The 16,237-nt window shown below is 46.0% G+C and overlaps 2 protein-coding genes across 5 annotated transcripts in view; one reads left to right on the top strand and one right to left on the bottom strand.

The window, feature by feature from the left end:
- Positions 1-2,899, top strand: part of apba1a (amyloid beta (A4) precursor protein-binding, family A, member 1a) — a 100,489-nt gene extending 97,590 nt beyond the window's left edge. For both annotated transcript variants that reach the window (XM_080188371.1, XM_080188370.1), the window contains one exon: positions 139-2,899. In XM_080188371.1, coding sequence (XP_080044497.1) covers positions 139-210 — 72 coding nt within the window. In that variant the 3' untranslated portion in view covers positions 211-2,899. The remainder of the gene's footprint in view (positions 1-138) is intronic.
- Positions 2,900-12,223: 9,324 nt separating this feature from the next.
- Positions 12,224-16,237, bottom strand: part of fam189a2 (family with sequence similarity 189 member A2) — an 89,112-nt gene continuing 85,098 nt past the window's right edge. Inside the window, exon 10 of one of the 3 annotated variants that reach the window (XM_080188368.1) lies at positions 12,224-13,125. In XM_080188368.1, the coding sequence (XP_080044494.1) occupies positions 12,916-13,125 (210 nt within the window). In that variant the 3' untranslated portion in view covers positions 12,224-12,915. The remainder of the gene's footprint in view (positions 13,126-16,237) is intronic. The other 2 variants (XM_080188367.1, XM_080188369.1) reach the window with 2 other exon arrangements.

The raw sequence follows: 16,237 nt of genomic DNA, 5'->3' as shown, positions 1-16,237 counted from the left end.
GTGCATCTTGTAGCTACTTGTTTTGACACTGTCCATCTTGTTAGACGTCACTGTTCTGGAATTGCGTCTAAGGCAAATATTGATGTGCGATTAGATGTGGAGAAAACTCTGCTGACCTCCCTCTCTTCTGCCCTGTAGATCCACATGAAGACGATGCCAGCCGCCATGTACAGACTGCTGACTGCGCAAGAACAGCCGGTTTACATCTGAGAGGGCTGTGGCCGTGAGACAGTGTGCAAAGTGGATATGTCTGTGTGGTTTGGTTGTGTTAATCATTGCTGCATTTCTGCAGCAGCAGAAAGTACGATATTTTTTATTTAAACATGCTTTGTTTGACAAAAAAAAAATCTGTTGAAGAATCTTTGACGCCTTTCAGAGAAGCAGCATTGTGTGGTTTACTTAGAAATGAACGTAAATATATTCCCACTGACCTAACTCTCAGTGAATCCACAATTAGGTAAATGTAACTGGACACCTATATAGTTTGATGTTATTTAAGAGAGGACCTTTCACAGTAACCGCTTTCAGGACAGCTGATGAAATCTTTGGGAAATGTACTTTAACCTAAAAGAACTGGTAGCGAGCATTTAAAACGCTTGGTTTACAGAGTGTGTCCTACTAAAAACGGCTCAGAAAAATCCATTTTTTCATTCCAAACTTTTTTGTTAAGAAGAAAGTCCTGCCGAACTCTTCCACGCTACTTCTCTGAGACATTCCGCACACGTTATTGTGTGTTTTAAGTTTAAAATAGTTGTTATTTTGACAATCCTGTTGTTCCCAAGTTTTTTCTCTCCCGCCCCCTCTCCTTTCCATTCCAATATTTTTTACGCTGTCTACTGACACTCCTGAGATCATTCCATTGATTCCGGTTTATAAAACTAAAGGCTCGAGAGCAGAACTTGTGTGTTGTTGTTTTTAACAAATCCTTAGCTTAACACTATAAAACAGGGAAGCACTATTTTATACTCACGTCTACTTTATTTTCTTTACACTTCAAGATCAGCAAAGAGAGGCAAATATTCCCCCTCCACCCCGATATGTTTACATAATTCCTCTACGTGTAACTGCTGTATTGTGAAAAGCAATTTCATCCTCCATTGCCCCACACTACTTAAATTAATGTTCAGTTTTGCAATGTGAGGGAGGAAAGAGCGATTTAGGACAGAGGATTGCTGGGCGACTTTTAATTGAATAACGTGTCAGACATTGTACGACGCATTTTGTCGTCTCCAAACCCTCATTAATGACCTGACGGGACAGTGGATATTCAGAGGAGGGGATATCAGGGACGGCATAGTGGTTGGCACTGCTGCCTCACAGCGCCAGGAACCCAGGTTCGATTCCCAGCCTTGGGTCACTGTCTGTGCAGAGTCTGCATGTTCTCCCCGTGTCTGCGTGGGTTTCCTCCAGGTGCTCCGGTTTCCTCCCACAGTCCGAAAGACATGCTGGTTAAGTGCATTAGCCGTACTAAATTCTCCCTCACTGTACCCAAACAGATGCCGGAGTGTGGCGACTAAGGGATTTTCGTAGTAACTTCACTGCAGTGTTAATGTAAGCCTACTTGTGACACTTGTAAGTAAATTATTTAAACGTTTACGCTTGAGCCCAATTGAAGAAAGATCTAGAATGCAAATCCGTTCCTCCTTTATTGCGTCTCGAGTACAATGTCTTTCTTTTTAACTCGAAACGCTTCAATTTTATAGCAGAAAAGATGACACTCATTTAAATGTATTTCTTCAGTCGAATTAAATGACCGTGCAGCACTGGGGAATTGATTGAGCCAGCTTTACAATCCATGTCCTACTGGGGGCCCCGAAATCTTAACTTTGTCTCCATCACCTCGCAGTGTTGGGTGGCAATGCAGGCAGCTCGCTGGACTTTGAATTAACTTTGAATTTGAATTGAATTGAATTCACTGCAGGGTATTCCGCACAGCGTGAACATTAATCTTAACCCCTCCAGCAATGCGATGGTTTAGCTGTCGGTGTGGGCACTGATTGCTGGGTTCAGACAGAACCTTCTGGATTTATTCGCCTGTGTATGACTGGGGGTAGGTTTACAGAGTCTTGTCCCGAGCACCGACAGGAATCCCGTACCCAGCTTTCGGGAGCAAAGTTAATTTGAGAGCGGGCTGTGCGGAAACTGTTGGGGTTTTACTGTTCCCACCTCCCTCCTAACCGCCACCACCCCCCCACACTCCCCCCCTCACCCTGCTTCAGACCGACGACGCGATCCCCCCCCTGTTTACAAGCACAGCTAACCTCGCCTATACCTGTACAACTCTGTAGCATCATTACTTGAAGTAGTTATAATGGCATGATACAAACTAATGGGTCTCGGTCACTCAGTGACGCGTGTGTTAATATTTATAATTGAATACCTGCAGCTGCCGATGTGAACTTAATGTAAATACTTTACACAGCTCTAGAATATAACTATTTTCCTTGTCATGTGGTGCAATAACGTCAAACATCAGGATGTTCTAATGCTGCAGTGTAAAGTAATGTCGACTAATGTGCGTCAGCTGTTATGATTGTTGGAATAATGCACTTCCTATGAATGTAGTTCCTATTCCAGTATATTTTTTGTCATAAGTTTTTTCTTTGGTGTCTATAATACAATGTTTATTTATTTATTTTGCTATTAAGGATATCTGTTGGGAAGGGAACGAGTTGTTGAGTGGTTTACAATTCCTTGACCCTTTTTATTTCCACGAAACAAAAAAGAAATTCCGCGAAACCTGCTGTGATGGCCAAGACATTTTGGCGTTGGCTTATTTTAAAAGAAATCCATTCTTGAGTTAGACCAGTGTACCAACAGAAAGCTGTAGCAGGGTTTACTGCTTTCAGAGTGGAGGGGTTTTTTTTTGCTACAGTGTGGGGTGGGGTGGGGGGGGGAGCTCGGTTAGAATCCCTACAGTGCAGGGAGTCTGCACCAACCACAATCCCACCCAGGCCCTATCCCCATCATTTTCCCCCTGACACTATGGGGCAACTTAGCACCTAACCTGCATACCTTTGGACTGTGGGAGGATACCAGAGCACCCGGAGGAAACCCTAGCAAACACTTGCAGATAGTGACCCAAGCTGGGGATTGAACCCGGGTCCCTGGAGCTGTGAGGCAGCAGTGCTAACCACTGTGCCACCGTGCCGCAGGGTTGATGTTAACTCTCGATAGCTATCACTGTGGATCAAAGTGGGTGAAGCCATTCTGAGTCCTTTGAAAGGAATTTCCCAGAGTGTGGGGGGTGGGTGGTTATGGCCAGGTTGTAACAGAACCCAGTGGGTTCAGGTTGTTGGGGGAGCGAGGAGATGGCAGAGCTTTGGGCCGGCAGCGGCGGCCCAGATACCTCTTGTGGGTCCCAGAGGAACACCTAACTTTCCGGCCACCTCTGGCTGGTGGTGAACCTAGCCTGGGGCCACAGCGGACCCACTGTTTCCACCGCAACTTGGTAACTGGAGTCCCACATGTATGGCGTAGGACTCCCACTCCTGTCTTATTGAAAGGGAGCTGTCGGCTGAGAGAGGTGGGCTGACTGATCAGGTTGAGGGTTGCCTCCTGAGACGGCAATAGGCTGTTCTTTAACAACCAAAGTTCCCAGCACTCCAGGCGTGCCTTGCAGACTCAAAGTTAACAGGTCCGGGCAGTGAGCAGACCGACCTGACTGTCTGCCTCTCCACGTTCGGTGTCCCCAGAGAGGTGGCACGTGGTGTCCACGGGCACTGTCAAGGCCTTCCATACCCACTGGGCACCGCAGGGACTTCTTTAATCACATTTTAGTTTGCTGCTTTGTGACTTATTCTTGATGAAGGCAGTGTTCCTTTAAGGGGTTCACCGTTTGCTCTGCCCCACAGTTTATTCAATTTGGTTTCATTATCTTGTACAAATGAGTTGGACACTCAAAACTTCAAAGGTTGACTGCTGGGAGGCTGCAGTAAATAAAAGATCGAGGAGGTGGGGAGGCGTTCCATTTCCTTTGAATTATTTAGGTGTAGAAATACCTTGAGGGAGCCAATGGCCTAGTGGTATTATCGCTAGACTATTAATCCAGAAACTCACCTAAAGTTCTGGGGACCCGGGTTCGAACCCCGCCACGGCAGAGGGTGGAATTTGAATCCAATAAAAAGTATCTGGAGTTAAGAATCTACTGATGATCATGAAACCATTGTCGGAAAAACCCACCTGGTTCACTGATATCCTTTAGGGAAGGAAATCTGCCATCCTTACCCGGTCTGGCCTACATGTGACTCCAGAGCCACAGCAATGTGGTTGACTCTCAACTGCCCTGGGGCAACTAGGGATGGGCGATAAATGCTGGCCCAGCCAGTGACACCCGTGTCCCACGAATGAATAAAAAAAGGATCTTTAGCTTTTGGAAGGTTGTTAGATTGGATTGGGAGGACTAAAAGCCCATGTGATGAAACCTCCAGAAATGTAAAATTGGTCACCCACACATCAGCCCATTGTCAGATTGACTTTAGAGAGCTACAACTGACCCCCCCCAAGAGTTTGCAAGTGGCTAAACAGAACAGATTAACAGCGTTCTTTGCATCTATTGAAACCTAACCTGCGTTCTGAGAAAATGAGACTGTTGGCTCATATATAATTACAATAGGCACCAGCACAGTGGTGAGCACTGCTGCCTCACAGCACCAGGGACCCGGGCTCAATTTCGGCCTCGGGTGACTGTCTATGTGGAGTTTGCACATTCTCCCCATATCTGCGTGGGTTTCCTCTGGATGCTCCGGTTTCCTCCCACACTCCAAAGATGTGCAGGTTAGGTTGATTGGCCATGCTAAGTTGCCCCTTCGTGTCAGGGAGATTAGCAGGGTAAATATTACGGGAATAGGGCCTGGATGGGGTTGTGGTTGGTGCAGACTCCATGGGCTGAATGGCCTCCTTCTGCACCGTAGGGATTCTACGATCTATTTCAGTTGGACAACACAAAAGAAAAGGGACAGGAAGAGGAAAAGAATCATTGAAAACATTAGCCTCCATTCCCTTCCCTCCCCTTGCTTTGAAAGTACGTTTGGTGAGATGGACAAGAGTGAGAAGTTGACCAGAAACTGCACTGAGGGCAGTGATTGTAGGGAGGGTGAGTGATAGCATTCCATCAATCCAGATCCGAACAGCAATGCATTTCCTCGGATGTGAACAGAGGTTGTTGGGAAATGATCAGGCCTGGCAGCATCAGTAGAGAGAGGAACACAGTTTACGTTGAAGGTCGATGACTCTAACGGGTAGAGATTAATCCAGCGTTTCCTGGTTTTAATTCCGGTTTCCAGGAAGCACAGTGTGTTTTGCTTTCGTTTCAATGCATTTCCTCCTGATGTTTGCACTTCCCGACACAGCGTGACACAGCCTGGGGTGGAATGGGGCTTGGTTCCGAGCTAAGTGCTTTGACAAAGGGCCAATAAAGCGTTGTTTCGTTTTTCTCCAAAGATCGAGGTGTAGTTTAAGAGAAATGTTATCATGCAATCACTCTCAGCTGATCTTTATACACTGTCTTCCTTTTGAGGGAAGAGCCCTGAGACTCCCCTCCCCCCCCATACCCCCCACCCGCCACCCCTGCCGGAGTTAGTTGCTGACCTTCCTGTATTGGTTCATCCTGAACTCCATGTCTGTACTGTGACTGACATTGCCACATGTTGCCTCTCTGTCGCTGCCATGCTGTGTGTTGCATGTATTTACCTCTGTAACAGATTGTGTTCTGGCACTTTAGGCACAGGGCACATGTCTCGCAACTCTGACCAATAAAATCTACCAGAAACAAACGTGAGTTTGCCATCTGAATTTGTGAAGAGGCGGCGGTGTTCTGCTGTTGAGGGTGGTGGGAGCGTTGGCGGCGCGCGGAGCTGGTGAAGTTAACAACTGTTGAAAAGAATGGACTCTGTTCCGCTTGTGTGCAAGTCTGGCTAACGTGTAGGGCAGACCTTCCATCTTTCACAGCAGCTGGCTGGAAACTATAATTTACCAAAAGCACAGTTTAACTTCTTGTCTCACTTTTTGTTTTGCTGCATTTACCTTTCTGAAAACGTTGGCTGAAGTTCAGTCCTGGGGGTTGTTGAGATCTGCCTGGGGGCGAGCGAGGTAAGAGTTTGGATTGGGGTTGGGGTACAGTCCCAGGGGTATTGGGGTACAGTGTCAGGTTGCTGAATCCAGTCCCAGGGGTATTGGGGTACACTCCCAGGTTGCTGTATCCAGTCCCAGGGATATTGGGGTACAGTCTCAGGTTGCTGTATCCAGTCCCAGGGATATTGGGGTACAGTCTCAGGTTGCTGAATCCAGCCCCAGGGGTATTGGGGTACAGTCTCAGGTTGCTGTATCCAGTCCCAGGGGTATTGGGGTACAGTCTCAGGTTGCTGAATCCAGTCCCAGGGATATTGGGGTACACTCCCAGGTTGCTGTATCCAGTCCCAGGGATATTGGGGTACAGTGTCAGGTTGCTGAATCCAGTCCCAGGGGTATTGGGGTACAGTCTCAGGTTGCTGAATCCAGTCCCAGGGGTATTGGGGTACAGTCTCAGGTTGCTGAATCCAGTCCCAGGGGTATTGGGGTACACTCCCAGGTTGCTGTATCCAGTCCCAGGGATATTGGGGTACAGTGTCAGGTTGCTGAATCCAGTCCCAGGGATATTGGGGTACAGTCTCAGGTTGCTGTATCCAGTCCCAGGGATATTGGGGTACAGTCCCAGGTTGCTGAATCCAGTCCCAGGGATATTGGGGTACAGTCTCAGGTTGCTGTATCCAGTCCCCGGGATATTGGGGTACAGTCTCAGGTTGCTGTATCCAGTCCCAGGGGTATTGGGGTACACTCCCAGGTTGCTGTATCCAGTCCCAGGGATATTGGGGTACAGTGTCAGGTTGCTGAATCCAGTCCCAGGGATATTGGGGTACAGTCTCAGGTTGCTGTATCCAGTCCCAGGGATATTGGGGTACAGTCCCAGGTTGCTGAATCCATTCCCAGGGATATTGGGGTACAGTCTCAGGTTGCTGTATCCAGTCCCCGGGATATTGGGGTACAGTCTCAGGTTGCTGTATCCAGCCCCAGGGGTATTGGGGTACAGTCTCAGGTTGCTGTATCCAGTCCCCGGGGGTATTGGGGTACACTCCCAGGTTGCTGTATCCAGTCCCAGGGATATTGGGGTACAGTCTCAGGTTGCTGAATCCGGTCCCAGGGGTATTGGGGTACAGTCTCAGGTTGCTGAATCCAGTCCCAGGGATATTGGGGTACAGTCTCAGGTTGCTGAATCCGGTCCCAGGGGTATTGGGGTACAGTCTCAGGTTGCTGTATCCAGCCCCAGGGGTATTGGGGTACAGTCTCAGGTTGCTGAATCCGGTCCCAGGGGTATTGGGGTACAGTCTCAGGTTGCTGTATCCAGCCCCAGGGGTATTGGGGTACAGTCTCAGGTTGCTGAATCCGGTCCCAGGGGTATTGGGGTACAGTCTCAGGTTGCTGAATCCAGTCCCAGGGGTATTGGGGTACAGTCTCAGGTTGCTGTATCTAGTCCCAGGGGTATTGGGGTACAGTCCCCGGTTGCTGTATCCAGTCCCAGGAGTATTGGAGAACAGTTGTAGGGGTAAAGGGATACAGACCCAAGTTGCTGAGCCCAGTCACAGGGTTATTGGGGTACAGTGCTGGGGCATTGGAAGTATTAGCGTACAGTCCTGTGGGGGTACATTAATCAGTGCTTCTCAAATATTTTCATAGAATCCCTATTGTGCAGAAGGAGGCTATTCGGCCCATCAAGTCTGCACCAACCATAATCCCACCCAGGCCACAGCAATGTGGTTGACTCTCAACTGCCCTCAGGCAACTCAGGATGGGCAATAAATGCTGGCCAACCAGTGACACCCATGTCCCATGAACAAGTAAAGTAAAAAGTACCTTTGTCTGATAATGCTCCCACAAAGCACCTTGGGACGCGTTGCTACATTAAAGGGGCTATATAAATGCAAGTTATTGTCACTGCAGTTCACTATTATTTCTCTTTTGAGTTTTTAGCAACTGTCTGTGCACAAGACCAAGTCTGGTGGTGCCTGTGGAGTGTTGCGGTAATCTCGTTGTACATTTCATATGGAGCTACTGTTAATACTTGAAGCGCGCTGACAGTGAGAATGAACTCTTCATTTAGCAGAACATGCCGATGATTCTTGAAACTTTAAATGTTTTTCTTTAAAAGAGCTTTAAAATGTAACCAGTCCCCTTGGACATCTAGCCACATGGACCCTGAATATTCCATCAACATTCAGACACCAGTTTGTTCCATGTTATTTTAGTTTTTACAAAAGTTTTCTCAAGTGTTAAACCCAGTAATAATCCCTTTACAAACAACACCCAAGGAAGCTGTTAATAAAACCATAGAACCATCGGAAAGGGGAACACCTCAATTATAACAAATGGACTTAGTCTAAAACAGAACCAAATCCACACATTTGTTCCACCAATTCCAATTAAATATAAAAATCTATATGTAAATACCAACCTTTTTTTATTATAACTATCTCGTCTTCAATCAGAGATTGAAGATCTGCCACGGGAATTTAAATGTTCCTTTGTACAATTTAACCATAGAACTATCTAAAATATATAAATATTAATTAAACTATATAAACTACTCAGCAATCTGAACTATTACCGATACAAATTATTCAACTATTTAACTATATAAACTATTCAACGATAGAACTATTTTAACCAAATGAATTATTCAACCATACAAGAACTAGGAGCAGGAGCAGGCCATCTGGCCCCTCGAGCCTGCTCCGCCATTCAATAAGATCATGGCTGGTTTTTTTGTGGACTCAGCTCCACTTACCCACCCGCTCACCATAATCCTTAATTCCTTTACTGTTCAAAAATCTATCTTCGCCTTAAAAACATTCAATGAGGGAGCCTTAACTGCTTCACTGGGCAGGGAATTCCACAGATTCACAATCCTTTGTGTAAAGAAGTTCCTCCTCAACTCAGTCCTAAACCTACAGCCCCTTATTTTGAGGCCATGCTCCACCGTTCTGGTTTCACCTGCTTGAGGAAACAACCTCCCTGTTTCTATTTTATAGATACATAAAATTATGAAAGGCAGAGATAAGATCCCTCCTCATTCTTCTAAATTACAATAAGTATAATCAGCCTAACGACCTAAACTATATAGAGTCGTAGAAGTTTACAGAATGGAAACAGACCCTTTGGCCCAACTTGTCCATGCCTCCCTTTTTTGTAAACCCTTAAGTTAGTCCCAATTGCCCACATTTGGCTCATATCCCTCGATACCCATCTTAGCCATTTAACTGTCTAAACGCTTTTTAAAAGAGAAAATTGTACCCACCTCTGGCCGCTCATTTCAGATACCACCCTCTGTGTGAAAAAAAACGCCCCACTGAACCCTTTTGTATCTCTCCCTTCTCACCTTAAGCCTATGCTGTCTATTTTTAGACTCCCTTTGGACAGCTACATAAACTATTCAACCATGTAATAATCTAAACTATTAACTATACAAATTAATCAACCATATAATGATCTAAACTAGTAACTTTGATTCTCTCCATCTTTTACCAGTTCTTTTTGGTTTGTTGGTTGTACTTTCGCAAAACATCGTTATAAATATGTTAATGTAATTGAATGGACAGAATTCAATCCAGTCAGACTGATTAAAGATTGATTGTCCCGATAGATCCAGAAATTGTCCCATTGGAAATGAGAACTGATCGCTTTAACAGGATTAAAGTCCCAGACAGATACCTCCATTTCATAACAAAACTAGAAGGAACAGCACAGAAACAGGCCATTTGACCCAGCTGCTCTGTACTGGTGTTTACGCTCCACACAAGTTTCATCCTTCCTCCCCCCAGTCATTCATAGGCTATACCCTTCTATTCCTCCTTCTCCATGTGTTTCTCGAGCTTCAATGTATCAATGCCGTTGGCCTCCTCCACCGTTTGCTGTGGCAACAAGTTCCACGTTCTCCAGCTTCTGGCAAATGTCCATGTATTAATGAAGTGTGTGGAACATGTTGAGAGCACTGGATTCATTTTCCCCCAAGGGTTTCACTTACACAATGCCATCGTCTGATGCCCTGAGTTAATGTCATTCCCGAATAACATTATTCACACTCAATTTTATTAAGAAAGCAAATGGTGCAAAATTGCATCCGAGGAAGTGATTGACTCAGTGAGTGAGCACATTGTTCCTGGAGTTGGGTCCATGAGCGATGCACATTGGTCCACTGCCATTCTCCGCAGCTGAAAGCTATCATCGATGACGGATTTTAGTCTTGTGTTCAAAGTTTGCTTTTATTTTTTCATGCGAAATAGATGTCACTGGCCAGGCCAGTATTTGTTGCCCATTTCTACTTGCCCTTTTGAACCGAGTGCCTTGGTAAGACTGTTTCGGAGGGAAACTAAGAACCAACAATGGATCCGGAGTGACACAAAGGCCAGATCAGGTAAGGGCAGCAGTGAACCAGAGACACATTTACAACAATTGATTGTAGTTTCATTGTCACCATTGCAATCTTTAATTCCACATTTATTAATTGAATGTATATTAGAAAGATGGAGGCTGGGGGGAGACCTGATAGAGATCTACAACGCTATGAGAGGCATAGACATGGTGATAGAGGCTTTTTTTGCAGGGTGGAAGTGTCCATGACAAGGGGGCACATGTTCAAGGTGAGAGAGGGAGAGTTTAAGGGAGATGTGTGGGGGGAGTTTTTCACACAGAGTGGTGAGTGTCTGGAACGCGCTGCCAGAGGAGGTGGTGGAAGCAGGCACATTAGCAACATTTAAGAGGCATCTGGATGTGTACATGAATAGGGAGGGAATAGAGGGAAATGGATCGAGTAAGGGCAGTAGGGTTTTTTCAGTTTTAGTTAGGGCATCGTGATTGGCACAGGTGTGGAGGGCTGTAGGGTCTGTTCCTGTGCTGTACTTTGTTCTTAAATTCCACAACTGCCGTGGGAGGGATTTGAACCCGTGTCCATTAGCCTGGGCCTCTGGATTACTAAGCCAGTGACATCGCCACCAGCTTGTGTTATACAATATACACATAGCAATGGCGTGAACTAATCTGTAGGGAATAAATGTACACAGTTACTGCCTGTAAATAACATTGGAAAACCTGCACCTTTCTCAGGGAAGAGTAGATGCTGCTTTCACCTGCGCTTTTCCAAGGTAAGAAATAACTTGTATTTATTCACGACCACAGGAAGATCCAAAGTTTTGCATTCCTCCACCCCTCTCAGATAGTTTCCTCAGCCTTCTCTCTGCGAGGAGATAACCCAACCTGTTCAATATTTCTTGACATTGCCTCTTATAAATCAAAGAACTTGCGTTTATAAAGCACCTTTCCTGACCTAAGTGTTAATAACCGAGGAACTGTAGTTGCGGTTATAGGAAATTTGGCAACCAGTTTGCAGATAGCAAGTTCCCAACCACAGCAATGGTATTAATTTGTTTTAGTAATGCTGTTTGAGGGATAAGTATGAGGGTGATGCCAGAATCAGGAGAACTTCCCTGTTTTTCTTCACTATGATAAGAATATGATCTTTTTCCATCCATCTGTGTCTTGTTAGAGTTTCTGGGACAGCAACGCCCATGTTCCATGAAGGAATTTAAAAAAAATTTCCATCAGGTCCCTCATTTAGGATCCATTGGAAGAAAGATGTATTGTACATCGAATTTCATACGGGGGGGCCGATTGGGCCCTGCTTTAAAATCTCACCCAAAAACTGGTGCCTCTGACAGTGGTTCACACTGCTGCCTCACAGTGCCAGGGACCCAAGCTGGATTCCTGGCTTGGGTCACTATCTGTGTGCAGAGTCTGCATGTTCTCCCCTGTGCCCACATGGGTTTCCTCCGGGTGCTCCGGTTTCCTCCCACTGTCCGAAAGACGTGCTGGTTAGGGTGCATTGGCCATGCTAAATTTTCCCGCAGTGTACCCGAACAGGCACCGGAGTGTGGCAACTAGGAGATTTTTCACAGTAACTTCATTGCAATGTTAATGTGAGCTTACTTGTGACACTAATAAATATATGGACTCCCTCAGTAGAGCAAGGGGAGTGTCAGCCCAGTCTCTCAAGTGTGACTTAAATCCACTTTCAGAATCAGTGAAAGAACGATTCCCACAGTTACAAACAGAATAGATTATATTACAGTGGACATTGTAAATTCTTCTGCACTGTTGGACGAAATCGGACACTAATTTGGTGTAATTTACAGACGTAGAATTCTCCATGGTAGATTGTGAGATGCTTGTGTTAATGCTGCATTGTGTTACAGTGCAAAATGGAACAGGAATAGTTGCAGGCTTTTTATTTTTTATATATAATCTATTTTTTTTTCTCTATACATATATAACATTAGAGATTAGAAACCCACTAGTTCGTTTGTTAAAATTGAAACAAAACGGTACTACAAAATGCAAGTAACTCAGAGCAATAAAAGAAACCAAAGGGAAAGTATCAGTGTTAAACCCGTCCTCGTGTTACCGCCTTGCTCGACCTGGCAATTCCTCATTTTTCCGTTTTAAATAAAGTGCCCTTTGACGTGATTAGACAGGTGCAGAGAAGTCGATCCCTCTCGGGTGAATCTGGGCGGTTAGGCAGACGTCAAAATCGTTGGTAGACATGAGATGCTTTTGGACACCTTGGCATTTTACAATATAAAGGACAAATTTCATCATTTGCCACTGAATGAACTAAGCGTATTTTTGAGCAGTTTTTTTTTAACTGAATCTCCTAAGTTATGTTTGCAGACTTTGTTCTCCAGCATGTTAAGTATAGTTCTATGTCAGTCTCTCCCTTTCCTGATATTGCACATCCATCTTTAGGCTTATTCCCTCCTGGGCAGGATTAGTCGCTGATGTTGTGAAGCTGTGTCCTGGCTCGGATCGCACCTTTTGCAGTGTCCCGTGTATTTAAAGCACAGTCTCCTGTATCACGCCAATCAGGCTGTGAGGCCGCTCCTGCTGGCTTTTTTGCTCGTCGCTGCTGTCTCCCACCTCCGAGACGGCGCCGGCGAAGGTGCTGAGGTCACCGCAGCTCTGCAGGTGGAGTAGCCGCGCATGGCCCTGTGTCTGAGGTGTCTCCCTGGCTGAGATGTTGTGTTCGGAGCTGCTGGTGATAGCCTGCCCGGAAAGGGGGTTAAAAAAAAAAACAGATGGAATTGTTTTAGAAGCTACGGGGGGGGAGGAGTGCAGAGGAATATTGGTGCGGACCCATCGAGTCTGCACCAACCACAATCCCACCCAGGCCCCAACCCCATGCATTTACCCTAGCAGTGTCAGGGGGACCAAAGAGGCAATTTAGCACAGCCAATCCACCTTACCTCCCACACTCCAAAGATGTGCGGGTCAGTGGAGCAGCCAGAGGAAACCCACGCAGACATGGAGAGAATGTGCAAACTCTGCACAGACAGTGACCCGAAGCTGGGAATCGAACCCAGGTCCCTGGCGCTGTGAGGCAGCAGTGCTAACCGCTGCGCTGCTCGTTATGATTGTGCTGTGCCCCAAGCAGGTTCAAATCCCATCTTGGCAGCTGGGGGAATTTAAATTCAATTAATAAATTAACAGGGTTGTTGTAGTGGGAGATTTTAATCTCCCTGGGGTGGATTGGATGATGCCTAGAGCTGGGGGTTTGGAATTCATAAGATGTGTATTGGAAGGGTCCTTGGAGCAGTATGTAGACAGCCCGACTAGAGAGGGGGCTATACTGGATTTAGTTCTGGGCAATGAGCCGTGTCAGGTGGTTGAGGTTGCAGTAGGTGAACATGTGGCTAATAGTGACCACAACTCCGTCTACTTTAGGATATTAATGGAAAAAGATGAGAGCTGTCCTAAGGGGAGGGTGCTAAATTGGGGGAAGACTAGATACAGCCGGATTAGGCAGGAGCTTAGGGATACAGACTGGGATAGGCTGTTGGAGGGCAAGTCCACGTTAGGCATGTGGGAGTCTTTCAAGGGAAATCTGCAATGGGTGCAGGAAAGGCATGTGCCGGTTAGGAGGAAGGATGGGAAAGGTAGGATTACAGATCCGTGGATTATTAGAGATAGTGAGGACCTGGTCAGGAAGAAATGAGAGGCGTATTTAGATCTAAGCAACTGGGAACGGAGAGAGCGTTGGAGGAATCTCAAAAGGGGAGTTAGGAGGGCAAAAAGGGGGCATGAAATGGCTTTGGCAGGTAGGGTTAAGGAAAATCCAAAGGTGTTTTACTCCTATGTTAGGAACAAAAGGGTGGCTAGGGGAAAAAATTGGTCCCCTCAGGGACAGAGAAGGGGAATTGTGCTTAGAGTCCAAGGGAATGGGGGAGATCCTGAATGAATACTTTGCGTCGGTATTCACGAAGGAGAGGGGCTTGATGTCTGGTACGGTCTTCGAGGGAGCTTTAGACCAATTGAAGGAACTATCCATTACGAGGGAAGAAGTGTTAGGGCTTTTAGGTAGCATTAAAACTGATAAATCTCTGGGGCCTGATGGCATTTACCCTAGGCTGCTTAGGGAGGCGAGAGATGAAATTGCTGGGCCTCTGACACAAATCTTTGTCTCTTCTTTGGACACAGGTGAGGTCCCAGAGGACTGGAGGATAGCGAACGTGGTACCGTTGTTTAAAAAGGGTAGGAGGGATAACCCTGGTAACTATAAGCCGGTGAGTTTGACGTCAGTGGTAGGTAAGTTGATGGAGAGGATTCTTAGGGATAGGATGTATGAGCACTTAGAGCATTGCAATCTGATTAAGGATACGCAGCATGGCTTTGTCAAGGGGAAGTCTTGCCTTACGAATCTGGTAGAATTTTTTGAGGAGGTGACAAAAACAGTCAATGAAGGACAAGCAGTTGATGTCATCTATATGGATTTCAGTAAGGTGTTTGACAAAGTCCCTTGTGGTAGGTTGGTAGAAAAGATTAAAGCTCATGGATGGGATATGTGGCCAGGTATCTAGATGGGTAGAGAAGTGGCTTGCAAAGAGGAGTCAGAGAGTAGCAGTGGAGGGGTCCTTTTCTAGCTAGAGGTCTGTCACTAGTGGTGAACTCTCCATTCACCTGACGAAGAGGGTAACCCCTCGAAAGCTTGCGAGTATATTATCAAATAAATAGGTTGGACTAAAACCTGGTGTTGTCAGACTTTTTACTGTGTTTACGCCAGTCCAACGCCGGCATACCCACATCATGACTAGTGGTGTGCTGCAGGGCTCAGTACTGGGACCTCTTCTCTTTGTAGTATATATAAATGACTTGGAAGAGGGAGTAGGTGGTGTGATCAGCAAATTTGCAGATGACACTAAGATGGCTAGATTGGCGGGCATTGAGCAGTGTCTGGCAATACAGCTGGATATTGATAGGCTGGTATATTGGGCAGATGCGTGGCAAATGAAGTTTAATCCGGATAAATGTGAGGTGATGCATTTTGCTGGAATAATGTAGGGGGGAGTTATATAGTAAAGGGTAAACCTATAAAGAGTATAGAATCGCAGCGGGACCTGGGGGTGCAAGTGCACAAGTCTTTGAAGGTGGCAGTACAAGTGGAGAAGGTTGTGAAGAAAGCCTATGGTATGTTAGCCTTTATAGGAAGGGGTATAGAATATAAGAGCTGGAGTCTAATGTTGCAGTTGTATAGAACGTTAGTTAGGCCACATTTAGAGTACTGCGTCCAGTTCTGGTCACCTTACTACAGGGAGGACGTGGAGACTCTGGAGAGAGTGCAGAGGAGGTTTACCAGGATGTTGCCTGGTATGGAATGACTGGGTTATGAGGAAAGATTGAGCAAACTGGGGCTGTTTTCCCTTGAAAGATGGCGACTGAGGGGGGATCTAAGAGGTATATCAGATTATGAAGGCTATAGATAGAGTAAACAGAGGTAAGCTACTTCCTATGTTAGAGACACGGGCTTAGGGTGAGGCGGGAGAGGTATAACATGGATATTAGAGAGAGGTTTTTCACACAGAGGGTAGTGGGGGTATGGAATGCTCTGCCAAGTTGGTGGAGGCAGGCATGCTGGAGTTGTTTAAGAGTTACTTAGACACTTGAGTGGGTTGGAGATGGGTGGATATAGGAGATTGTTTTAAATAAGGTTCATTAGCACTGGGACGTCCCTGGTAATGTATGAGGATGTGGAATGATACAAATGTTTTTCTCTTTTAATTCACAGGTTTTAAGTCGGTCTGCCTTGTTGTCCAACGAGGGGCATACACGCGATGGGTCGTACTGGGGCTGCTCTTGGTTGTTCGAGATTGGCCTAGTGCTT

This window comes from Carcharhinus amblyrhynchos, chromosome 5, assembly GCF_965287045.1.
Source record: "Carcharhinus amblyrhynchos chromosome 5, sCarAmb.v2.hapA, whole genome shotgun sequence".
Taxonomy (NCBI): domain Eukaryota; kingdom Metazoa; phylum Chordata; class Chondrichthyes; order Carcharhiniformes; family Carcharhinidae; genus Carcharhinus; species Carcharhinus amblyrhynchos.
The sequence above is the reverse complement of the archived record's forward strand: the minus strand, read 5'-3'. Positions and strand labels throughout refer to the sequence as shown.